The following is a 27,149-nucleotide window of genomic DNA, read 5'->3' on the forward strand; positions in this document are numbered from 1 at the left end:
CTGAAACTGGAGGTGTCTTCTGCCTCCTCTGCAAGCCTTCTCTGGGTTCTGCTTCTTCCTTGCACCAGCACAGGTAGGCAGGTACCTGTGTGGTTGGTGAGCTGACACAAGGAACAAAACCAGCTGAAACACAAAGCTGACTTCCACTCTTTCATCACACAACACAGAGGCAGTCCGTCTGTGAAAAGGAAGGAGCAGCATGAAGAATTTCACCTTAAACCTAAGATTAAACCATGAATGTTTCACTACGGAAGTCAAAAGTATCTTCATCCTTTCCTGACTGCATTATCAAGATGCTGTCATTCATTTGAGACAATATATATCTTAGGGAGAACCAGTCATTTAATTATGGAGGAGCCATACAGATATTTGGCAGATCAGACTGCCTTAAAAGAAAATCAGACAGCTACAGGTAATCACTATCAATACTTAGTAGTTCTTCAGAGTTTTTTATTATTTTCTTTTAACAAATAAAAATTACAACTTCACACTGCACCCATTTTATCTCCTCCCAAGAGTAAGTGTCAAAAATGTGGCTTTTGAATAACAGTGGCAGTGCATGTCATTATCCTGTCACTCGCATACATGCAGCCAAAAGAGTGCAAAAATCATCTCAGGAAAAACAGAGGAAATACATTTTGTTTTCAAATCAGAGCTGGCACCAGTACAAGCTTGGAAAACTGTGTTTTCAGAGTTTTAAACATTCAATTAATAAGTTGCAGCAACCAACTCCTAGAGTGAGTACCGTGCAGGATATTAAGAAGTTGACATAGGCAGGTATGGATTTCCTAGGAGCTGTGTGAGATTATTTTCCCTCTCCCCTTTAGCAACAGCCACTGCAAAATGAAGTGCTGCATACAGCTTGTGTCCTTCTGTTTTAACATGAGATGGCATCTGCCCTGCCCCAATGCACACAGAACCCTCTGGTAAAAACCCTACATGCCACTTTTGTGTTAGCATACATTCTGGGACAGCTTTCTGAAAAACAACAAAATCAAAAAAAACCACCACTGAAACCAAAACAAATGCCGTTTTCATATAAAGTTTTCATCTTCGCACTGTAGCATGAGAAATCTTTTTTCAATCATACACAACTCGAGCTATAGGACATTAAAAAAGGCAAGCTTCTTTAAAAGCTGTTCTCTTATTAGAAAAGAAGTGATTGTATAATGCAACACAGGAGCTGGCAAGCTACAGACTCCTGATTTTAGCCTTCAAACTCAGCAAAATATCCATCCAGCTGCTCTTCAGAGATATTTCTGGGATCCCCAGCAGCTTTGTACTTTTCATTCTCAGGTTGTGCTCCAGCAGTTCCATTTTCATACACAGTTTTCTTTGGCAAACTCTATTACCACATTAACAGAAACTCCCACTTCAAGTCTGAAATGTATGGACTTTCCTTCCTTGTACCATTAATTGTAAACGTAAATGCTCACAATTTAGATTTATCACATAAAGTTTCTTGCACAGTGTCTATTTTTAAAATTCCTCAGTAACTAATGTCAGCAAAATGCAACAGAGATTCTGCAAGCAGAAGCTTCAGGGCACTCCTAGGTGTTGACAGAAAGTCTGAAACTTTGACATACTTCTTTTATTTTTGGAGTTCTAGGGCAGAAGAATTAACCAAGTACAACAATGAAGCCTCAGAAAGCTTAAAGAGTCCAGAAATCTGTGCAGTGTGGCTAAGCCTCCAAAGCCAAGTACCAAGGGATAAGGAAGGCAAACAAATAAGGAAGATTCCTTCTGATAGTTCCTTTAACACCACATCCCACATAAAAAGTCCAAGTACCTTGTCAATATACACACCTTCTGGTACATCTTTTTAGCACAGAGTGAAATCAGATGCAGGATACCAGGGATGTGCCCAAGTCAAGACGACTTGCTTCCTGAAGCTAGATAAAACCAGCTAGCCACCTGCAGCACTTTCAAGGCCCATGAGAGTTCAAATTAAGCCCAAAAATGTGAGCAATACTGTCTCCCCTGACCTTCATCCTCCAACACAACTCACTTGGTATTGCTGCCTGTGGGTCAGCAATTGCCAATAATCACCTTAGTCTATGGAAAGTCATGAGTATTAGAGCAGCGAAATCCCAAACTGTGTTGGCATAACAAGAGGCCAGGAAAGGGCTGGAAAGAGTGAGAACAATTCAGCAAAGGTTATTAAAAATAAGTATTTCTGTAGCATGAAAATCCAGCAAGGCTTAAGAACTGCATTGAGTGCTCCAAGAACTGGCAAGCACGGATATCCTTATGAACCTGAGGAGCACTGACAAAGGATGGCCCAGGGTTATATATTGTGCTTGATGTTTCTGTACCTCCTACACTCATAATACTTCCCATCTCTTTGCAGCTGTTTGGATTTTCAATTTTCAAATTTCAGTTTTTATCTTTTTTGAAGCTGTACAAAGTGAACTTCTTTTACTTCACAGGATAATTGCAACCCAAGTGCAATAACATGTGCTCATAGTGATTAATCTACTTGTAACATATAAGAATATGTTAGATCTCTGGTTAATATACCTCTTAGTTATTATTTATAAACTCTTCAGAATTTAATGGCAACATACTTTTTATTTTGTATTTCAGAATAACTATACTGCTTAAGATTCCTTATTTCTGAAGAGGAGTAGGGACTGGACCACAGGCATGTGCAGGAAAATGCCACTTCAGAGTTTTTCTACATTTTTCAGTTACTTTCCAGCTACTTTTCAGCAATTTCTTAATAGAGAATGCCCCTGTAAAGAAGGTAGCAGAAAACAGAGTGAAACATAGTCTATTGCCTGAGACCTCAGTTTGAAGTTTAAAACAAATTAAATAAATTCAACATTTGCACATTGCTCTGTTTCGGCTGCCTGTTCCCTTTCCCTTCCTAGAATAGAGTACATTTTTAAGCCAGTAACAGCCAATGGGTATAATTAAAATCTACACATACAGCTCATTTGGTTGCATAAGTCTTTGAAAAACATGTAAAACAACTGCAGCCCATTAGGTAGATATAAATCTGAAAAACAACTGCAGCCTTAACCCTGTCTCCTCCAGCCTTAAGGAGGCTGATTCTGGCCCAACCCATGAGAGGCACATTCCCCACAGGATCTGGGGATGGGCTTTGCCTGCCCATGAGCCAAACTGCAGCTGTTTGCACACAGGCACACGAAAACTTCCAACCATTCAGCCTGTGCTCTGATCCAAGCGACTGGAACTTGCTGAAAGCTGGCCAGGTCTGGCAAAATCTGGGTATTTGGCAACTCAGCAAGTAGAGCTGCCTTAACAGGAGTTCCAGCAGCTGTCTGGTGCTGCATTACAGGTTTGGCTGAATCTGCCCATGGGCAGAAGGCTCAAAGGCTGCCCAAACACGACTGCAAGCGCCCTTCACGAAAGGATTTGCTTCCCTCTGAGATGACAGCCCTGCTAATAGACAATGAAACACAACAGTTCTTAAGAATAGCCATCAGCTGTGTGAGCAAAGCAAATATAGTACAGAAGACACAAGCTGGCTCCTACAAGAAATTGCAGGCTGATTGTTTAGTCTTTGAACTTTAGATATCATCTGCACGAAGCCCCACGTGTGTAAGATGCAAAACCCATAGGGAGGCTCCTCAATGCTCAGAGAACTTTATAGGGAACAGGGAGTTTGTTCTTTAAATACATGGAATTTGTTTGATTTACAACATAGGAAATCACTAAAGAGATAAAAGTAAAAAGTTTCAGTTTGCCAGAAGTTTAGGATCTTTGTAACTGAAATCCAACTAAAGATGATTAATTTCTGTCTCTTCAGATGATGGCCTCTTCTCCTTTTTTTCCCCCTCCTAATAACATGAAGATATAAAAATGCTAAAATGTCTTATAAAAATTGCTTTAAAAATGTGTATAATAGAGCCTGGATGCTGTTGATTTCAAATCCTGTCAAAAAGATAAGTAAGAACTAAAAATTAGATCATGAAGTTTTCCAACTTTCAGTGAGAGGTCATGTGCTCAAAACTATCAGAAATGGTCAGTTTCAGTCAAGAGCCAGGAACAAACTACTATCAAAAATTCCACTGCATGGATCTCATTTAAAGCCTGCATGATTGTCAATATAGTGATGTTTGTAGGCAATGTGGATTTTTTCATGTATCACCAAATCATAAAATCGAAGTGAAGTATTGTTCCTCTGTTGTGGAGATAAAATCATTCCCTCTCACCACACATTTACAATCAGCTCACACTGAACGTAATAGAAAGTTAATTAGCCCAATTTAGTATCCTGGCAGTGGACAGATTCATCCAACCACAGCCTAGAGTTTCGTTAGCATTTCTGAGCATTTGTCTAAAGTGGAAAGCAATTTTTCAGGAAACTTAATATCAGTATCTTAATTAAACTACATCCCTAACAGTGCTGCAGGGCTTGGGTGTGGGGGGTGAGGGGTGGGACAAAGAAATGAACAATCATGATTTGAACCTAAAAAGAACTTCAGAAAAGTTTTGGAGAGACAAAAGCTTTTACACTCTGATCTCCCATGGAAATAAACTTTACAAGAAATTTTGGAGTAAGAACCAGATTTCAGCCATCTGTTGGCTGGAGATAAAACAAAGGTTGAGATCCCTGTGGTCTTACTTTGTCCACATTCAGAAATCTTGACATTATTGCGACCATCTGGAGCATCATAAATTAAATACTGTGATAAAAGTAAATTAAAACTTTTTTTTTTTTTTTCTCAGAGATCAAATCAATGATGTACAGCTTGTCAGTAGCCTGACCCTTGGACTCGTGGGCATCCACATGATGTACTTTTATCACCAACTTCTCTACCTGGACAGCAATGTCTTGCCACAGTTCAGCAGCCCAAATGGATTTCCCTCTGCACTGCCAATTGGTCTTTTTCCATCTGTCCAGCCACACTCACAGAGTGTTTGCCCACACCCACAAGTCAGTGTAGAGGCAGAGCATTGTCTGTTTCTCCCATTCAGTGATATCTGAAGCCAGCAGCATGGCTTTCAGCTCGGCAACCTGTGTTTCAGTGCCAGTCACTTCTGAGGCAGATCAAACCTCTTCATAAGCTGCCAAAATTTCTTTCTCAGTTGGGGCACAGCTGGCCTCAAATCCTCTGTTCCCAGACTCCAAAACCCAAGAGGTAGTCCTTGAGTCTCCTTAAGTCCCTTCTGCCAGAGGCTCTAGGAAAGCCCATTCTCCCTGGCTGCAGTGTAGAGCACATTCCTCACATCCTGCCCTGCCCTGGCCATGCAGTAGCCCTCTTGGGCCACTCAGTCTCCTGTTTGATCTGTTCAAAAGCTTCTTGTTGTTCATGAGCCCATTTGAAATCATTCTTCCATGTCACTTGATGGACAGGGCTGACAATCTCACTGTGCTCTAGAATATGCATTATCCAAAAACCCACCATGCCTAAGAAAGCCTATGTTTCCTTCTTGCTGGTTGGTAGGGCCATAGACTGCTATTTCGTTGGCCCTATCCACTGGAACCTTGATGACTTCTATCCTGCCCTTTTACTCCTAAAATCTGAATTTCCAGAGCAGGGACCTTGACCTTACTTTGCTTTATGGCAAAACCGACTTCAGGAAAATTTGGATTATCTTCTCTCCTTTCCAAAACACTTCCCGTGCTGTGCATCCCTATACAATGATGCCATCAATGTACTGTAAGTGCTCTGGAGCCTCACCCTTTTCCAGTGCAGCCTGGATCAGCCCATGGCAGATTGTGCTTCCATCCCTGGGGCAATCAGTTCCGCATGTACTGCTCGCCCCTCCAGGTGAAATCAAACTGAGGCCTGCACTTTGCTGCCAGAAGGATGGAGAAAAAGGCATTTGCAATGTCAGTGGTGGACACTGAATTTCTGCTGCCTTGGATCCAGTTGGTACTGAAGTTGCAGCACGTTAGGCACAGCAGCACTCAGTGATGGTGTGACATCCATCAGGCCATAACAGTGTACTGGCAGTCTGCAATCTCCACTGGAGTTATGCCCTGGCTGTGTGGTGCTGGCTGCCCAAGGGTGATTTGTTGCTTGCTAACGGAGTGTCTCGTGAGTGAAGTGGAGATTGGCAGTCATCTTCGCCCCAGAGACCACAAAGCAATCAAGTTTAGAATCTCTGTTGTCTGGAGGAGAAGTGCCAGCAAACCTTCAGCCCTGGACATGGGGAGAGCAGACCTCAGGCTGCTCAGGGAACTAGTGAATAGGGACCCTTTGGAAAATGCTTTTGAATGTGCTGGGGTCCACCAGTGCTGGTCCCTTTCTAAGCATCACCTCCTAAGGGCACAGGAGCAGGGAATTCTAAGTGTAGGAAGTCAAGCAGATGAGGCAGAAGGCCAGCTTGGCTAAGCAGTGATCTTGCTTTGGAAAAGTGGTGAAAAAAGAAGGTTTATGTCCAGCTTGTAGTGTAGGTTAGGTGATATGGGAAGAATACAGAGATGCTGCTGCCACTATAAGAAGAAAATTCATGTGACCAAAGCTCAGCTGGAGTTGAAGCTGCTCAGAACCATGCAGGACAACAGAAAGAGTTATTTTTAAATATATTCATGGCAAAAGGCAGTGCAGAAATACGGTCAGCCTGTTACAGGATAAGGATGGGCACCTCACAAACAGGGACATGGACAAGACAGAGATGTTTAATGTCTGTCTTCAACACTGACAACAAGCTGAGGGGGTTCCAGTGACCTGATCTGGAGGACCATGGCTGCAAGAATGGCCAGTGCTCAGTTGGCCATTAACTTGTGCAGGATCTGCTGCTCCAGCTGGATCCCTATTAATCTGTGGGGCCTGATAAGATTCATTTGAGAATACCCAAAGAGCTGTCTGATGTCATCACAAGACCTCTCTGGATGAATTTTGAATGGTCTTGGGAATCCAGAGAGGTCCCAGCTGACTGGAAGCTGGTTAATATTGTCTGAGCTTTCAAAAATGGCAAGAAGGAAGACTCTGGAAACTACAGTCCTGCCATTGTCCCTGCAGTGCCTGCTAAGGTTATGGAGAAGATTATTCTGGGAGGTATTGAAAAACAACTAAAGGGCAATGCAGTCACTTCTCACAGCCAGCACAGCTTCATGAGGGAAAAGTCCTGCTTGTCAAATGTGATTTCCTTTCATGACAAGGACCCATGAAGCCAAGAAATTGATCAAGGGAAGCAGGTTAATGTTATTTTTATCTTCTTGCAATTCAGCAAAGCATTTGACACTGTCTCTCACAGGATGCTTCTGGACAAAGTGTCCAGCTCACAGCTGGATAAACACATCCAGTCATGGATGAGCAACTGCCTCACGAGTGGGGCACAAAGGGTTACAGTGAATGGGGTGACATCAGACTGGGGACCTGTCACTAGTGGGGTTCCACAGGGCTCCAGCCTCAGCCCTGTGCTCTTCAACATCTTCATAAATGACTTGGACACAGGAATGGAAGGGATACTAAGTAGGTTGGCAGATGACTGGGAGGAGATACTGACTCCCTAAAAGAGAGGCCTTGCAGAGAGACCATGACAAATGAGAGGACTGGGCAATCACCAACCATGCAGAGTTTAATAAAGGCAAGTGCAGGATTCTGCTTCAGGACTGGGGCAACCCTGGCTGTGTGGATAGATTGGGGAATGAGAGACTGGAAAGCAGCACCAAAGAAAGGGACCTGGGGCTCTGGGTCAATGGCAAGTTGAACATGAGCCAGCCATGCCCTGGCAGCCAGGAGGGCCAAGCCTGTCCTGGGGGCATCAGGCACAGCAGTGCCAGCTGGGCAAGGGAGGGGATTGTCCTGCTCTGCTCTGCTCTGGGGCAGCCTCACCTTGAGTGCTGGGGGCAGTTTTGAGTGTCACAATAAAAAACTACATTCAACCATTAGACAGTATCCAAATTAGGGCCAGGAGGATGGTGAAGGGGCTGAAGGGGAAGCTGTGTGAGGAGCAGATGAGACTGAGGGGAGACCTCATTGCAGTTACAACTTCCTCACAAGGGGAAGAGGAGAGGCAGACATTGATCTCTTCTCTGTAGTGACAGTGACAGGACCTGAGGGAATGGCTTGAAGTGTCAGGGAGGTTTAGGTTGGATATAAGGGAAAGGTTCTTCACCCAGAGGGTGGCTGGGCACTGGAACAGGCTGCCCAGGGAAGTGTTCACAGCACGAGACTGACAGAGCTCAAAACGTTTGGACAATGCTCTCAGGCCCATGGTGTGACTCTTGGGGTGTGCTGTGCAGGGCCAGGAGCTGGACTTTGATGTTCCTTGTGGGTCCCACAAGGAACTCAGATTATTCAGATTATTCTATCATTCCATGTATTCTTCCAATAGCTTCTTTTTAGATAAATATTATTACGTACAAGGAAATATTCTCTCTCAAAGGTAATTAAAATACTAACTACTTTTTGAAAAGTGATGTTCTTCACCCATCCCCAGCTCCTTATACAGTAAGATCCAAAAGGAAGAAAACAAAAATGAATACAATGTACATAATAAATATCAAGTATTTGCAGTTGGAATATGCTCCAAAAATTATTTTCAGTTCAGCCTCCAAGGCATGAACATTCTCTTTCAAATGAAAATACATCCTTTCTCTTAACAGCTATTGGCAATAGTTCTGTGAAAGAGTTCTTAAAGAGTAAATTTGCAGAGGTTTCTAAAGCTTTTTTGTACTATTGTCACAGTCGTTTTATTAAAGAACAGCTGATTCAATTGCAGTTCAAAAAAATGTACAGAGATCTATTGTTTTACTTAATAGCCAAAAGCATTTATTTCTAGTTTAGTACCTTGCAGAAACATGCAAACATGGCAGTAATGGACTGGCACACTGACAAAATAACTTCAGGACAAGGAAGTGCTACCATTTGTACACCATAAATCCTTTCCAAAATCATTCCCCCACCCCCATCCCTCCACTTCCCCTCAATAATGGCAGTAGCTTCTTAAAATAACAACCCATTTGAACACTTGATCTTGTGGAAAGTGCAGCACATGAATGAATCCAATCCTATCGCTCCTGAAAGGGATCTCTTTGAAAACCCTTTTTTGTTAAGTTTAAGTGGATTTAAATGATCAAGTTCCAAGCTGGAAAGCCCCGTTTTGTTGTTTAAGGAAGCTGGACCAAAAGGAAAAACAACCAATCTATCTGGCAAAATAAGACTACAATGACAGAGTCAGATTTCCAGATAGGTTCTATTACAACTATGCTTGGCAATAGTCTCTGCTATGTAAGTGGGAGCAACAATGGGACTGTGTCAACTTATGCCAAAGGTGGATTTGCTCCATGGCCTTAAAAGTGATTTATTGTTTATAGAAAGAACTTAGTCAAAGGCAGGGTGATGGTGTGGAAAGTCAAGCAAATCTTAAAAAACCATAATTTCATTACTCTGACAAGGTACTTTATAAATACCTTCTTTTAAAGAGATACTGCTGAGGAGTTAAACCAAATGAAAACTGTAAATAGTATTTCTGAGAAATACTTACCTTAATACTAATACCTTAAACTAATGAGGTACCTAGACCTCATTAATTTAAGCATCTTCATTTTATTGCATGTCAACAAGTCCAAAAGTAAAGGTCCTAAGGGACAGGGACTAAAGAGGACACAAAAAGGACATTAGGTGGTAATGTCCAAAACTGAGCCAGAGCTGCAGCACACCATAGCAGGATTCACTGGGATGATACATACAGTACTCAACAGGACAAATAGATAAAATCCTCAGTTCTGGCCTCTGTTCCTCTCAGTGCAAGCACTTCATAATAGGAAACCATCTGATTATGAAATAAAAACTTTAAAGTACCTCTCAAAGCATGAAAAATGATCTCCTCCACCTTCTGTTCAAAATAATATACTATATTACTATAGCTTAAAAAATCTGGACAGTATTGAAAATTTTGTTTGCAGGGTTTTTAGCAAAAAGAATGAGAAAGAAAAGTCTTTAAAGAAACATGTCACACCTTAAGGGAATAGACAATGGTGGAGCTAAGAAACCTGTATTGCAATGTGTAATTGTTTCTTGTTTTTGTTTTCAGGCACATTCCAAAGTCTTTAATCACATTAAGCACTCTGTTACATAATTGAATCCATCACGTTCTTCTGGTTCAGCTTCAACCTAACTATGTAAACAAATGCATCAATACAAACTCACAGGGATCAATAGACCACTCATCTAAAGAGCTCCCTTCCCACATGGCACTGCAGACAACTTTCTAAAACGTAACCAGTGAAACCCCATGAGCCTCATGAGGTTCAGCAAGGCCAAGGGGTGGTCCTGCCCCTGGCTCAGGGCAAACCCAAGCACAAACACAGGCTGGGCAGAGAATGGACAGAGATCAGCCCTGCTGAGAAGGGCTTGGGGATGTGTGGACAAGAGGCTGGACATAAGCCAACAATGTCAGCTCACAGCCCAGAAATTGTATTCTGCTCTGCATCAAAAGAATTCTGTGAATAGCAGGTCAAGGGAGGTGATTCTGCCTCTCTGCTCTGCCCTCAGAAGATCCCACCTGGAGCATTTGTCCATCCCACAGAACCATGCCTCTCCAGGCTGGAGACAGCAGTGCTGTGCAGGACAGTGTCAAAGTGTCAAATGCTTTCTACATGTCCAGGCAAATGACATTGTTGCTCTTCCCTCAGGCACCACTGCTGTAACCCAACCACAGAAGGCCAACAGATTTGTCAGGTACTATTTGCCTTTATTGAAGCCATGCCGGCTGTCACCAATCACTGCTTTATTTTCCATGTGCAAGGCTCATGGGAGGAAGCTCTGGGGAGACCTTGTAGCACCTTCCTTGTAGCACCTACAGGAGGGAACCTACTAGAAATCTAGGGAGAGACCTTTTATAAGGGCATGTAGAGGTAGGACAAGGTGAATGGCTTCAAACTGAAAGAGGGTGGAGTTAGACAAGGTAGTAGGAAGAAATTCTTTACTGTGAACGAGGTGAGGTGTCCCTTCTCTGGGACAAGGTTGCCCAGAGAGGCTGTGGAAGAACTATTCCTGAAGTGTTCAAGGCCAAGCTAGATGGGGCTTTGGGCAATGTGGTCTAGTGGAAGGTGTCCCTGCCCCTGGCAGGGGGATTGGAATGAGATGACCTTTAAAGTCTCTTCCAACCCAAACCATTCTACGATTCTATGAAATCTGAGCACAAGGGTGGACAGCTCCACCAAAAAATCCTGTGCAGATTGCAATTTCCCAGCACTGGAGTTGCTGATGTTACAGACAGGGTAGCTAACAAACCATGCTCCTGCAGCACACCAACAGAGCTCAGTGCAGGGCTGCAGAAGGGTCTGTGCCTCGGAGCAGATCTTCTGGGGTCAGACAAACAGTGGTGTGAGCCACCCAGACACACAGCAGGAATGAAGCGCTGGCATCACACTGCAAACACAGGAGAAACAAGTATATACAGAAATGATGGCTGAACTCCATTTTATACACACCAAAAAAAGTACTCTGGAGTGATAAAAATACAAACAAGACACAGCCCAGTATTAATAAGCCATGCTGGAGAACATTTCTCGGCCATCTTTGGTAGCTACGTCTCTCTAGGTCAGTGTCATTGCTTCTACACCTGTCAGTCTCTATCTTTCAAAATGGAGACAGAAATAACCTGAACAGGTCTGCTAAATTTCCCAAAGCACTAGGAAAGAAAGAATGAGAGTTGACATGCTGTATTTCTGCATCACAGCAGAGCTACTTTTCTTTGTTCTCTCTCAAGCTGTCTTTTAAACCACAACAGAAAAAAAAAAATTAAAAGTAAATGACAGTTAAATGAGCATGCAGAACAAGGAGAACCAGAGATCTTTATAGGACTAACTCACATTTGTTCCAAGCAATTGAAAGAACTACTTGCAACTGCATTATTACTAACAGCATCATTCATATAAATATATGGCTACTGACTTCTCAGTAGCTGTAAATAAAGAGTGAAAATGGGAGATTTTTATTGCATCCATGTAAAGCCAAAAAATCATTGCACCAATACCTAGATACATTCTTAGAGTTAAGAGATCCTGATAAATTCAGTCTCGGGTGGTTTTGTAGAAAAATTCATAGTATTGGTTTATACCTGGAATTTGAAGACTAGGTGTTACACTGGATACACTGCATAGAGTGCAGCTTAAGAGGAGCTTAAGAATCTAGGTCTGGAGTTAATGTTGATTGTAAAAACATGAAATGCTAAATATAGCCATAATTCCAAAGATTCAACAGCCAAAAGAAAAACATATGTATGCAACTTTTAAAAATTAAAAACCTATTAAAGTATGGAGGAGAAAGCCCACTTGACGTAATTGGTGACTTGGACTTCTGCTGTAAGAAATTACAGGTCATTATGAGTCAATCCATCACTCAGTTTCTTCAGATGTGGAGCAGAAATAGAGCAGATGTAGGAAATTGAACCAGACCAAGAAAGAAGCAGGGTATGACTCAATAAATGTAACCCAGAGGTAATTTATTAGAACTTATAGTTTGGTATAAACTGCCTTGTGCTGCCCTTCCCAGGACCATAAACTGTCTTCCTGTGTCCACATCTATCCAGAATTTTATGAAGGTTTTGGTTCTGTCATGGGATGACTATTTGTCATTTACCCACTTAATCATCTTTCTGTGCTATAAGAAAGAAAGTTTAAGGATAGCAATCTTTTGGCTGTAATTTTCTTCCTGGAATCTTTTATCTTCCACTGTCCAGAATGTTCAAAGGAGAAAAAAGAGGAAGAACAGAAGACAAAAGTGGTATATATGAAATACATTGAGAGCACAAAAGGAACCTCGTTTACACAAAACTTTCGTTACCATACTTCAACCAAAACAAGGAACACTTAGTGAGTCCTTAGCATCTGCAGTATTTTAAAACTCTGTCACCATAGTTTCAGTTCAGACAAACCCATTAGGATGAAAATTCATCTTAATTTCTGCCTTATTAAAATAATGTCCATGGGAAAAAATAGCCCAAAAGATGTACACCTTTCAGAGTGTGCGCTCTGCAGTGTGCCAAGAAATTCGAAGGCACTCTGTCCTAAAATGGCCCCAATCTACCCAGTAATTTGTTAACCTTCAAGTTACCTTAATGGGTTTGTGATTTTGAAATGGCACTCTAGATGCAGAATTACACATAAAGACTATGAGAAAGGAGCTTTCCAGAATATGTTGTGCTTCAGAAGAAAAAGAAACCTTCATTTCCAGGATTGTATCTGGGTTTTAATTCACAGAAGTGGCATGGGCATCTAGGACTGGGTCTTTCCCCTCCCTGGTGCTTAAAACACAAGTTTAGGTTGGACTTACGCAGTTTTGCCCTCACTATCTTGTTTGGTGGCACTGGCTCCCTTTTTGCCCAGCAGTGAAGCCACTTTCTCAGAGTCTCCATTCTCCACCGCCTGCAGCAGCCGATCATCGTTCTTATTCCACTCATTGGTCTAAGGAAAAGGAAAAGAAAGGAGAAATATTATCAGTACAGCACTGTGCACAGGCTCTCCAAAATGATCCTCCATACATTTATCATGATAGAAAGCTTAAAAAAAAGCCCAACCCAAGGAAATGTCACAGGGAAAGCCACATAAAAGTAACCTGCAAGCTGCGCAGTACAGGTTCCCAAAGGATTCAATGGCTTAAGCCAGGGCCTAAGTGATGACTGAAGATGAACTGTAACTTGGAAACTCTGTAGATGAGTAGTGCAGGGGGAAAAAAAAAATCCATATTTTCTTAGTGTGTTTTAAAAATTTCTCCTTTATTTTTCTAGTCCTGGTTTCCATTTCAGAGCTGTACTGGCCCCACCGGACCTTCAAGACATATACCACACGGATAAGCAATGAGGTGCCTCATCTTATCCAGACCCCACCCTAACAATACAAGCCAGCCAAAACTTTACACATTTAAGGTTTTTCCAGCTTACACTTTGTAGAAGGTAATGGGTTAAGAGACTGCCCTTTGCAGACTGTAACTAGCTTTACCAAGCTTTTATTCCCTTCATTTGTCTTTAAAACAAACAAACAAACCACTCACATAATGCTACTGAAAGAAAAGAAAACCACCCTACTTTCAGATCTTTCCAAACTTAATCCACTGAATTTTTTTGATCCCTTTCAGCAGCTGAGTCAGGAATAGGACATGACTTCCTAACTCAGTGACTCTCTCTCCTCCTCTGACCACTCAGGATAAAAGCCTATTTCCATTTCCTCTAAAAGTCCTCCAAGTTGAATCTAGCAGGATCCTAAGAAAACAGAGGACAGTTAACCTTCTGTATTCCATGTGATCACAGCACAATGAGCTCTGGAAAAGGAGTCAAAAGGTGGATACATGCATTCTAATCTGGACTAACAACAGTGTTCAGTCTCCAGCAAAAGCAGTATGGTGCAGTTAAAAGCTGCATTTGAACCAGGGTTGGTATCCTACCACACTCAGGAGAGTTATCTTCAACAGTCTGTGGCTTTCTCTTTGACACTAGTCAGCTCATCCCCCAGCTTGACTGCCTGTTCATAAGCACTTGATTTGCACACAACTTCTGTTACTACTAAATTCATATTAATGTCCACCTTGAGAAATACTCAATAAATGTCACCTCCCCTAAAAAACCTAAATACTAAATAACGCCCTCCCTTCCCCTCCACCATAACACTTTGTCCTGAAACTCTATACAGACTTTTTTTCCTCCAGATACATCAAAAATTTCTCTGTCTGAGCTTGTGAGGAAAAGTGTGTGATGTGCATGTTAATGTGAACTAACTCCACAGACTGTTCACACTGTGAAAAACCAGAACAGGGGGAAAGTGTTCAGGTTAAAAGTTATTTAATAAACAATAACAGCAACAATAATAAATAGGGAGAGTGCAGGAGAACAGACAAGAGCTGAAAGAACACCACCTGGAACCAAGAGCATGAATGGCAGCTCTGTCAAAGGAACTGGCATGCAGACAGAGCAATTGCAGTCTGTTATGGCAGTAAAATGACTGCTGGGTCAGTGCACATCCAGGAGGTTAGAGTCTTTATCCTTATAGCACTGCAATAAACTTCTACAGACTCTAGAGCACTAATTACATCAGCAAAAAAAAATTGTTTCCCTGAGCAATATTTAGACTCCATGACAATGAGTGGGCCAGCCAAGCAGCAGGCTCTCCACCCAAAATGAGACTCATTGCCTATTCTGCATTTGGGGAATTTCATGCTTTAAAGGCAGCCTATTATTAAAAGCAGATGTTAAAAAAAAAATGTATCTTACTTGTAAATAAAAACCTCTAAAGTTAACACTCTTTATTTGACAGTATATTATGCCTTTTGTTTTGGAGTTTGACCTCTTTCTGAGCATTTTTTACTATTCAGTCATATGAAGAAATTTTAAACCAGTCTTACCAAAAAATCACCTAACTTCTGCACCTTTTTTTAAAACTTTTTCTGTGTGTGTGTGTGTGTGTGTGTGTGTGTGTGTGTGTGTGTGTGTGTGTGTGTGTGTGTTGTACCTTGGAAAAGACAGACAGAGATGGCAGGTAGCATGATAATCTACACACACCACATACACATGTCCAATCCAACACTAACCCATACTTCGAAGAAAAAAGCACAACACATTTTTAAGATATTTTTCCTGACATGAAATCATCAGTTTACTTCTGAAACATGAAACAGAATTAACTACAGGAAAATGTTAAGATTAAGGCCTGCTGAAAATCCTTGGCAGAACAGCTTTCAGAAGAACATTCAGCTTTAGAGTACAGAAATGGTCACACCGTCAAGAAGCAGTTTAATGAATATTCCTTCAATAGTCAGCTATTAAACTGAAACGTTATTGACATATAATTCAATATTCAGTGTTCTGGTACAAGCAAGTAATCACACTAATACTGACTTTCAAATTTAAGAAATATCAGATCTAAAGTGTCAATTTCCCCTTTGAGAAGCTGCTGAGGTAACTACATCCATCTGTAATTACACTATCATTAAAATCCCAGACCAAAGAGGAACTAACACAGTTTGGTCCCCCATTACCCCTCAGTATTTATGCAGAATGGAAGCTTCACTGAGGAGACACACAGATATTGAAAGGAGTGTTCTGCAAGTAACTCTGATGATGCAGAGCAATGTTCTTGCTAACAGTAAAACATTTTATGATGTATGGAATCACTCTTACAAGAGCAAATGCTCTTTACTCTAGTTTTCAACCGTATCCTTTATGGTACCCAAAAATGAACACACACAAACAAAATTAAGGAAAGACTTAATGATGCCTCAATTAAAAACTGCTGCCTGCTTATCTGTACAGCTAAACAGATTCCCTCATACTTGAGAAATAATTATAACTGAACTTAGACAAGCCATTAAGTGACCCTGAAAACACTCAGATAACATCAGATGTATCTCAATGTCAAGGAAAAGCTATCAGTGTACATTTCTTTATTTTTCACACAGAACTGGATAATTAATTCCTTTTCCTTCTTAGAGGAAAGTGGTAGAGGCTGGTGGCTAGGCTAGATCTGTATTTGGCAGTCATTTTAGATTCCTGTTTTCAGTTCTTTATCTAATTAGTGTCTCTTCTTTCAAGCATTGTGACTCAGAGATGTTAAAGGAATGAGTAATTTTAGAGGTTGTAAAACATCTAAATCCATTTATTAGGTCTTGCAATTGCACATTTAACATCTATAACATTACTGTAGTGGAAGTTTTGTTTTGCTCCTGGAAAACAAAAAGGATACAGGGGATTTCTCTTCATTACTGCACTGCAAGTTATTCTTACTTATAAACTAAAATATCTGTGTTCTACCTAACATGTTTAAAAGCCATTACACTCTATTGCTCATGTGAAGTCATTCATCTTTTCATTAAAGCAATAAAGATTCCATTCTAAGGCATCCATGTTGTGTCACTATTGTAGCTGAAATGTCAATTTTATACAAGTTACATAAATCTGTTTACAGATCTCGTTTTATTTTCGAAATGAAATTATGCATAAATCTGTTCACACAGAAGAAACAAGTATGCAGGCATCAACTGTTGTTCAAGTATTCTTCTGATAGGATCAAACTGTTTTTTTTCTTTCCCATTGTGCTCAAAAGGCCAGCATTGTACAACGCATTCCAAAAGTTAAAGGTACAGCTAATGAAATAAATGGCATGCAATACACTCTCAAAAACACCCATTTCAACATGGAATGCTAGCCCTACTGTCCATGTTCTTCAGGGCAAGAAAAATCTAGAAGGACAGAGAATACATACGAGCCCAGAAAGACACTGTACCCAGGCTATGGCAAGAAAGTAGGAGGCATTTAAGTAAGTAGGGCTCTTAAAGTGTCTCATGCAATCAAAAATTGCAAAGGCACTACTGCCTGCAGCAGATCAGAAAACACAGATTTCTGAACAGAGGAAGCGACAGACTGTTGCATTACACATATTTTTGGAATCTCTTGTAATACTAGCCTCATTTTGACCCCACCAGTAACACATCATCAAGTATACACCAAAGACTTGGGAGGTAACTTCTGTCGGGATGATGCAAACCATGGGTACTCCCCATTGCTGTTCAGTGTAAAATTCACCTTGAACTGACACCCATCCTGCAGCACCAGCATTTGTCTGTCCTGGAAAACATCCACATGGGAGATGCTCTCTCCTGCCGGGAGTACAGGATGGCCAGCACTACTGGACACCTTGAATTCATAAACCCACTGCATCAAGCTTCCTCCACTGCAGTTCCCAAACCATCCCATTCCACTTTTCCAAGCCTCCCAGACATTTTCGTAAGGTCCTTTCTTCAGCCACGTCCTGCCCCCTCTATCACAAGACTCCTCACTTCCCTTGGCTTTCAGATCTCATCCAAACAGCACAGCACCATCCACCAAACAGCCCTGGGGAAGTTTCAGTTCTCCTATACCACCCTTCCAGGTAACATGAAAGTGTTTTACGTCAGAGAAGTCTCCACATCTAACGTTCTCAGCCAACCAACCCACGCAGAGCACTTCAAACCCAAGGTTAACACAAAACAGCAGTATGGTCTTGACAAAAATCATTACTATAGCACAAGAGTGAAAAAACCAATAGCTAAGCAGGTACTTTTCATCAGCAATGAAGCTGGAGATTCTTTTGTTTTGTTTGGACTTTTTTTTGCTTGTTTTATGTTAGGACTGCTGCAAATATGCAAGTCAGTCAACTGAGTATGCAGAACTAAAGTAAAAAACTCCAAACCTGAGCATCTCAGCGTAAACACATATATGTAATGAATTTGGAAGAATCTAATCCTGCAAAAGACTGCACATGTGAGTTGTCTTGACCTCCACCCCCACCCTACACACACCTCCCAGTCCTGTGGGCCACATGCCAAACAGTTATCAACAGCCTTCCTTCAAACAATTAACATTTTGCAATAACAATGGCTTGTGAACACATGCAAAATTGATGAAACACATATTTCAGCTTCACAGACCACAGCCAGTGCTCCACTGAGTACTTCTTCAGGTTTGGGGCAGTGAGAAGAGTTAGTCTGTTGCTTGTCTGTGGTTTTTTTTTATGTGTATACTGTTCAGTATAGGCAGAGACAAAGTAAATCTGATCAAAGCTCAAGAAGTGTAAGCTTTCTGATAAAACAAGTGTTTTTCAGTCATGCCTAAAAATATTAAATATTTTCCTATTAATGTGCAGGGGATCAGATAATCTGTCATCTCTAACAAATCCTAAGATACAACACTGATAGCTGAAAGGATGGCATGATAAAATCCAATCAGGTGGCATTGAACATCCCTCTCAAGCAGGCTTTTTATTCTTGATTTTCATTTTTCACATGGAAAAGTGTGCTGTAGGGCCTTACTCAGAAGCTTCTCTCTGGTAACAGTCCAGTGTTTTTCATATTGAAACACACAGGAACCTGAGAAAGGAGCTGGAAGGAAGGAGGATGAAAAGGCCTTGCTGAGGATGGAAAGTCACTCTTGCACAGGGCACTGTGTGATCAGTGTTAGTGAAGTGAGGCTGAGAACTTGATTGACTTGATCTACATCACCAGTTTATGATTAGTGATTAGAAAAGGCAATGCTCAGGCCAGCAGAGTGCTTACATCACCTTCAGTAATCCCTACCAGGATGACTGCTCAAAACCGCAGCTCCACAACAACAGCAACTGCCCTGAGAGCTGCAAAGTCTCCTGTAAGCTCCTTCTAAGCACAATTTATTGCCAATTTTATGATTGCAAGATACTAATAAAGTACTTATCATACTCGTTGGGCTGAAAACATCAAGTAAAAATTCTTCATATTTGGGATCACAAAAAGCATGTTGACAAGTTGACAGATTTTGAGCACAAAGAGGAACCTTCACATCAAAGCCTATTTTCTTATACAGTTAAAGCTTGCACTACCTATTTTACACATTGTTTTCTCTGTCACAAAGTGAACAATTTCCTTTCCAGAAGAGAAACTCACAAATCAAAACATGTTTAAAAAAGGTACCTACTCTTTTTTTCATCACCACTATATCAGGATATTAAGCCTCAATTGTCTGAGATTACCAGCACATATCATGCAAGAAATAACATATAACAAGAGGTGATAGTTCTACTTAGCACTTGTACATTTTCCACGAGCACATACCTGAGCAAACATTAACTGGCAACAACTTTGTTTCTTTATCTTTGGCATGCAGCCTACAGGAGATGATTTAAGTGACCTTGCATTGTTGCAAATGTACTGGAGACAGAGTTATGTTATCTCCACTGAAATCAGAACTACAGGGAAGCTGAGTAGCAAATTGAAATTCCTGATAATTTCAAACTCAGCAACTCAGTGTCTGAAAAGGAAAGGAATACTTAAAGACTGGCGTCACAAACAATCCCATAGCAAAGACACTGCACACCACTGCATCACAAGGTCATCCACAGAAGTCCACATGAGCTGGAGTTCCCAAGGGACTTTTAAAAACAAGAACAATCTTATTGTACTTAAGGCATTCACTAAACAAAACATGCCTCGAAGTTGAAACAACAGATGACAGTTTTTTCTCAAAAGAATGGCTTATCTGAAAACACTATAACCTAGGAGTCAGTGGTATGTAGGTAAGGAGCCAGCAGCAAGCTTGCATGGTGGGAGTGGAAATCTCACTTGCAGGAGGGCAGGATGCTGTTGATCTTATCAGCAACAGCTTATTCCAGTGTGCAGCAGCACCTCTCAGGACATTCAGAGCTCAGCAGATGCCAGGAGCTGCTGTGATTCCCAAGGGCTGCCCTGGGCATAGGTACAGCTCAGTGGCATTGCCAGCTGACCTCTGCTCACCGCACTCGACCGAGCCAGCGCCCTGCAAGGCCATGCCAAAAGAGGCTGTGCTCATTAGCTTCACCACAAGTAAGGTCTAGACCTCTAATTAAGTTGTCAAAAAAGCAAAGCGTGACAATGGCTTTCAAAGTAATTCACAGTGATATTATCTAAATGGCACTAATTGCTACAAAAGAGTCTTTTCCAGCTTCGCTTGACCATCCATTTTGCCTATTTTAGGTGACGGATGGCTAATAATATAAGTTATATTTACATAAGAAGATGAAACATTTGCAACTTACAAGATTACAAATGCCACTCTTTAGAGCAGCAGCAATGCAAGTATCCTGTGCACATTTTACAACCAGAAGCTTCAATCCATTGCCCTCCTCTCACTTCTTGAGCTATGGTGCCAAGCTGGGGTAACTGGCCATGAGAAGGGCATGAGGTCCATTTGATACTGGAGCCTGTATTTCTGTCGGACCATGAACTCCATTTGAATTGGAGATAAAAAGAATGACAGGGAAGGCAGGAAGCAGTTGGAGTGAATGGACAAGGAATGGTAACAAAAGACTAACGGCAGATTGTCAGTAAACCTTGATAATTACCCATTCACGGGGTAGCTTCTGTAGATAAAGAAGTGATTATTATCCAAGCAAACCATTTTTTCATGCTGAACCCCAGAATAATGTAACTGAACAGCAAGTCACTCAGCAGGGCACTTCTATCAGCCAGTGAGGCTGCCCGGAAACTTTCCTGGCAGAAGGAGACCACAAGCTGGGAAATGAAAGGGTCTTTCACCAACAGAGAAGGGCAAAGATGACCTGACTAAAATGGTCATCTGAGACTGCAAGTCTGGGGAGTGGGGGTGTGGGGGGAGGGAAGTTGTAGAAAAAAGTTAGTGTGGTCTTTGCTTAAATGGCAACTGGAATTTGCAGCAGGTTGTGAGCTATGCTCCAAGAACACTCAAGAGGGAAATGAAGGTGGAAATAAGTGCATTGAAGAGTTTGCTGTGTTGCTGAGATATTTGTATTTCTTCTGTGTAAACTTCTTGGGAGTTTTTTGTCTGTTTTGGTGGGGGTTTGGTTGGGTTTTGTGAGACGTTTATTTGTTTGCTTTGCTGCTTGTTTGGTTTTTTAAAAAAGCCCTGTGTTTAGTTTCACAGTTCCAATCAGGTTTTGAATGCAGAGTAGCCATAAGGTCAGGAAGGGAACACGCACAGTTTAAGCATAGAAAAGCAGCCTTTTTGTGACTCAGCTGCAAGACTTCATTTCTGTAAGATAAGTGACAAGACTGAGAGCAAAAGTCAGTAAAGGAGGCCGAGAGAGCATGACACATTTCACCAGACCAGGGAGCACAGTCAGCCCTCATCTAGCGAGTTTAGAGGCTCATGGTGGAGCTCTGTGTGGGTTGGAAGGCACACAGCTCACACATGCTGCTTGTTTCACTTCATACGAAAGGCCATGATGGTATTTTTGGTTCAGATACTACTTTTCAGCCTTTTTTAAAGACATAAATAAATCTTTGCATTTAAGGAACAGTGGCACTTCCTGCTAACATTACATCTAGGTACATCACACCTTTTCTTTTAAGCAGTTACTGATGTTTTCACATAACCCACTTCACTCCACTGGGTATAAAGAAAAAGTGATGAGCAAAAAAGTTCACAACATACAAAGCATTAGAACAAAACCAGAAAAAGTATATCTAAATCATTAGTAACATACAGCCAGAGCATTGGCAGTAAGTCCAGCTACTGTCCATTGTTTGTCATCTCACACATCATCAATACAACAACTGAAGATTTATCTTTATTTTCAGATAGCCAAGGATGTAGCAGTAACCACACCACATGCAAACAATCACTCTCAGTAAGACAGAAGAAAGTAAAGCCAAGAATTAATTGTGTATATTTGTATAAATGAAACAATGTTTATCTTAACACAGGAAAAAACACAAGGGACTTTCTAAAAATAAAGAAGTTAAATCTATCCTGTTTGAAGTGACCATCTCCCATTGTTCTGTCTTTTCTCAAAGTTCTAGAGATCTGAGCTACAGAGAACTCAGATGACTGTTCTCATCTTGAAATTACTCAGTAATTGCACTAAAACTGAAACATATCTAACAAACTACTATTTACTGCTGGACACATGGGAGCTCTTCCCTTCAAAAAAATCCGTGGGGTGTCAAAACATAGACTTAAAAATGACCACACTTCTCAAATGGCTATCCAAGGATCCTCAGGTTTTCTTTACCCTTAAATATAAAAATATATATAAACAAGAAACTGATAATCAGCATGAGACATATGAAAAAGACTCCTTCTGACAATGTTTTAAGACTGATTAACTACTTAACCAACAGATTTTAGTTACTTACCAAGGTCAAATAGCAACTTACATAACGCCTTTCAAGTTTTGGGATTTCTGCTGCACAACTGCCTCATGGTCAGTTGGGAAAAAGAAATCATGAGGTTCAAAGTGAAATTGCCTGCATAATCTAACATGACCTTTTATCTAGTAAGTACATTTCAGTGGTAAGGAGGCTGTAAAATACTGGGACATTGCCAACTCTGCAAAAAAAGTTTGTTTATTCAACTATTGAGTTGACTATCTTGCATTCCTCAACACTGTGATAGACACAGTGGTCTGTGAAGACCAGAGAGGTCCTAAGGACCAAGGCACACATCTGAACTCTGGTTCTAGACAGACAGGGACAGGAACAGTCCCTTAGCTCTCAACATTTAATGCCTTAGTGGATGATTTGTAAATTCAGCACACTAAACCACTAGACAGCATCCAAAGGAGGTGAAGGGTCCAGAGGGGAAGCTGTGTGAGGAGCGGCTGAGGTCACTTTGTCTGCTCAGCCTGAGGAGACTGAGGGGAGACCTCACTGCAGTTACAACTTCCTCATGAGGGGAAGAGGAGGACAGACACTGATCTCTTCTCTGTGGTGACAGTGACAGGACCTGAGGGAATGGCCTGAAGTTGTGTCAGGGAGGTTTAGCCTGGATATCAGGGAAAGGTTCTTCACCCAGAGGGTGGTTGGGCACTGGAACAGGCTGCCCAGGGAAGGGATCACAGCACCAGCCTGAGAGAGCTCAAGAAGCATTTGGACAATGCTCTCAGGCACATGGTGTGACTCTTGGGGTGTGCTGTGCAGGGCCAGGAGCTGGACTTTAATGATCTTAATGGGTCCCTTTCAAATCAGCATTCTATGATTCAATGACTTGGTTTGATTATCAGAGCCAACTGTGTCTATCCAGATTTCTACTATCATGCTCCAGTTTCTATTGACTAGTAAACTTAGTCAGAGAGCACAGGTACTTGACAAATCTTCTTGACTCCCAATGGCTAAATTCATTGTGTACTCACACTTTAGGCCTATGACTCCATCCTTCCTCATGTCTACTTTTAAAGCTCTCAAAACATTGCTTATCTTGCAACTTCTGCACAGTAAGCTGATTTTCATGAAGTGAGGAGCTGCAGCCCATTTTTCCTCCCCATTTTTCTTCAAAGGGGAATACAGACACGAAGGCTGCATTCAAGAGCAAGAAATAATTCAACACCAAGCAGAACTGCACACAGTCCAGAACTGATCAGTAAGATGTACTGCTGTAAAATGTATTTGTAAGGTACAAGCCACCATGGCCCTTTGTGTTTGTATTATAAATGCCTACATGAAATTCCAGCTCACAGTGAAGGTTGTTTCCTTTTTTCCCCTCTAATAGCAAGATTACTTGACTAAATTTCACCATCTTAATATTCTCCACAAGTGCCAGAAAATATTACAGATGGTTGTTTTAAAAACACTTGACAATATTTTTATACCTACTAGAATGGCATTGTAGGAAGAAATACAATTTCCAAATTCATAACAAGATATGTATTAACATTTCAAAACTATCAGAGTAGAAAAACAGTCTATTTATAGTTGAATTTGTCATTCTTGTAAAGGACATAACCACTGTTAGGGGATTATAGCCTTCTATTCTGAAACCCATGACAATGCCAAACAAAACACAATGCAAGCATAGAGACAAATCCCTATTCCAAGAAATTATTTTGTTTGGAGTCTTCAAGGACTCAACTCAATCTCCAAAAGTACTTCATGACTACATAAGAAGGCAAAGAAGTTTCACTATCTGTCTGATCTTCCTGAGGCCACTAACAGATGTTAGTGCTGTGGATTGACCTCTAGATCTAATATTTGTCAGTTTCCAAAAATCAGATATTAAAGCAGCAAGCTAAGCTTAGCTGCTTTTACTTCCATGACTGCAATGAAGGATAAATCCAAGAGTCACGGGGAAAAGCAAGCAATTGTTTTGCATGAAAATAAAATCCACTTCAGCTGCCAGTGAAGAACATGTGAGATTTCACACCACCACATCTTCCCACGTTGTTTATCCTCCACATCACATGCACTGAGAATCAGACAAGTCTTTTATGCGTCAGACTCTCTGTATGCAGAACATCAAGTGCCCACACATGGCAGGCCTGAGGCTAAAGGAAAGAAAGAACAAGCAGGCACTCACCCTGGCTCCTTCCCTTAGGCTTCATCCCATGCAGGAGTTCCATTTCTCTATGGGGATGAATAATGACATGCAGAAATTTTCAGCAGGCAAGGATGGCCTTGCCTTTCATCTGATCAGAGCCACAGCTTCCTCCAGGCAGCCTCTGGGAGCTCAGCCTGTGCTGCCCCAAGCCAGTGCTGGGGGTTCAGCTCTTGCCTATTTGATCAGCGATTGAGCTGTCTGCTGGCACAACCATCACAGCCCAGTATTAATGGGCCAATCTGCACATCAGTGACCTTCCTGTTTTCATCTGAATATTCTGATCAATAATGTGTGATTTTCTAGAACACTCAGTCCTCTCACTAAAGTGCTTTTGCTAATTTGGATACCCTGCACCTCACCAAAAGCACTAGGATTGCTCACACAAGATGACAAGAGTTACAAACAGCCATGTGCTTCCTTTGTTTTAATTAAAGATTCACTTGGCTCCTACTAATTAGTCCTAGACTGGACTATATTTGCATGTCACAATCATCAGGACACTCTTCTGTGATCAAGATAAGTGCTGCCCTCCCCCTCTAAGGAATAGTGCTGCTGCTGTACTGAGCAACCCTGCTGCAGGTTCTCTAGTTTGTATTCTAATTTCTTCACAAGATCCACACACATTTTCTGTAATAGAGCTCAGCAACCTAGAGATTTTTAACTTCCCCAGTACAAAGCTACTGCAAATTAAAAATCTATAATGAAAAGATTAACAAAGCACAAAATCCTGAAGGGCAGTACAGTGCCCAGAGTCTCTCTGGAAAAAGAGCACACAACCTCAGGAAAAGTGAGTGGGCTGGCTGTGCTACTGGTAAGCCCCTTTTCTGTCATCAAAAACATCCCTGTTACAGCTATAACCATTTTGTCACAGTTCTTGGAGGTGCTGACATGAGAGAGAAATCCCACATAGTATCATAAATCTTATAAAATGTTTTCCCCTTATGCTTACAAGTAAGAGTGACCTGAACAATATCCCTAATCATGCTCCCCATCATGATCAGTTTACACTAAATGCATTTCAAAGACTGAGGCTGCACACCAGGGCTATGCTGGATTCTGCAGAGTGCATCTAACACAACAACTTTAACTAACTGCTGGGTTCAGACATGTTCCCAGGAGCAAATGGCCAGTCAGCAGTGAGGTAATTCTCATCTTTTTTCAAAACATGCTTTTCAATAATTCATGTGAAGGGCTGGAGGAGCAGAGGGAGAGCAAGGATTTGTAACTGGTTTTAAGTCTTCATGGAATAAGAGATAATGGCTAAGAGTCATAAGAAGAATTCAAAGAATGGGCATTTGATGGGTTTTTTGTTTGTTTTAGGAATCTATGTCATATATCTTAGGTGTCCCTTCCATCTCATGACATAGGAAACCCTGAATAACATACAAGTATCCTTTCTCTTTTTTCATCCTGTAACAGCATCTTCAACAGATTCAGTTAATAACTGCAAAGGATTATATAAATAAGCTGAAAATGGGTTGGTTTTCATTGCCAGAGACAGCATAAGGTTTCCAAATCTTATGGGTTAAAAAAGCCAATAAATTTAGCAGTCTTTTGAAGATGCTAGTATAATCCCTCCAAAACTGAAGAGAGCAGATGACTCAACCATATGGCTAAGTTCCACCAAAATTCTGTCTTGTAATCATAAAATATGATGTAATGGAGTTTGGTCCCAGGAGAAGGAAAGGCGTTAGACACATGTGACATGCAAAAGCATTCCCTGGATCCATCTGGCCAGCTATTTTAAAAAGGTATTACACAAATCAGCAGGGTTTTCTAAAAGACTCCAAGATAAATATTCTTAAACCTTCTCTTGGAAAAGAAATGGGCATTGTTCTTAAAAGCTACATTAATGCATTAGCCATTATCATGACAAACTAAATAGGTACAATGAACAAGTTGTTACACCTTTCTGCAGCAATACAGCCTTAAAAAGTTTGCCTTTATGAAATTTGAAAGCAACCTGTGGTTTATCACTACTTCACACTTACTAGCATGAAACTTCTTTGGAAAAAGGAGTTTTGGGGACTATTTGGAAGCCAAAAAAATGCCTACCTTTTGAAATATCTAGGAAAGAAAAGAATACACATCAATTAAGGAGACACATCACTGAGGGGCAAAGGATGTAATGTTCTGCATTATGTAAAAGTTGAATAAAAAGACCTGCTGAGAAGGAAATCAGAGTAATCAACTGTAAGTGGTTAAGTACTCTTCAATTAATTAATTACTGTAATATGTGCAACAGAAGCCATCAATACCTCAGTTACTCAAATATTTCACATAATCCCTTAGAGTTAATGGCAACCATTCAGCACATTGTTATTGCTCTGGTCCTCATTATATTCAGGGTGCCATTTAAGAAAGTATGCACAGATGCCCTAATTAAGCATGCAGTGTCTAAGAGTTATATAAAAAACCCTCCACTTCTTATTGTAGGTGGTTTAAATCCACCCACA

The 27,149-nt window shown here is 41.1% G+C and overlaps 1 protein-coding gene across 2 annotated transcripts in view; it reads right to left on the reverse strand.

The window, feature by feature from the left end:
- The window catches only part of RAI14 (retinoic acid induced 14), an 87,762-nt gene that overhangs the window by 25,109 nt on the left and 35,504 nt on the right, over nucleotides 1-27,149 (reverse strand). Inside the window, exons 1-2 of one of the 2 annotated variants that reach the window (XM_085041741.1) lie at nucleotides 19,482-19,604; nucleotides 13,206-13,336 (exon numbers count right to left, since the gene is read on the reverse strand). In XM_085041741.1, the coding sequence (XP_084897867.1) occupies nucleotides 13,206-13,336; nucleotides 19,482-19,529 (179 nt within the window). In that variant the 5' untranslated portion in view covers nucleotides 19,530-19,604. Of the gene's footprint in view, nucleotides 1-13,205; nucleotides 13,337-19,481; nucleotides 19,605-27,149 lie in introns of those variants that run through there. The other variant, XM_085041742.1, reaches the window with a different exon arrangement.

The sequence above is a fragment of the Lichenostomus cassidix genome, chromosome Z (assembly GCF_008360975.1).
Source record: "Lichenostomus cassidix isolate B80296 chromosome Z, HeHo_3.0, whole genome shotgun sequence".
Taxonomy (NCBI): Eukaryota; Metazoa; Chordata; class Aves; order Passeriformes; family Meliphagidae; genus Lichenostomus; species Lichenostomus cassidix.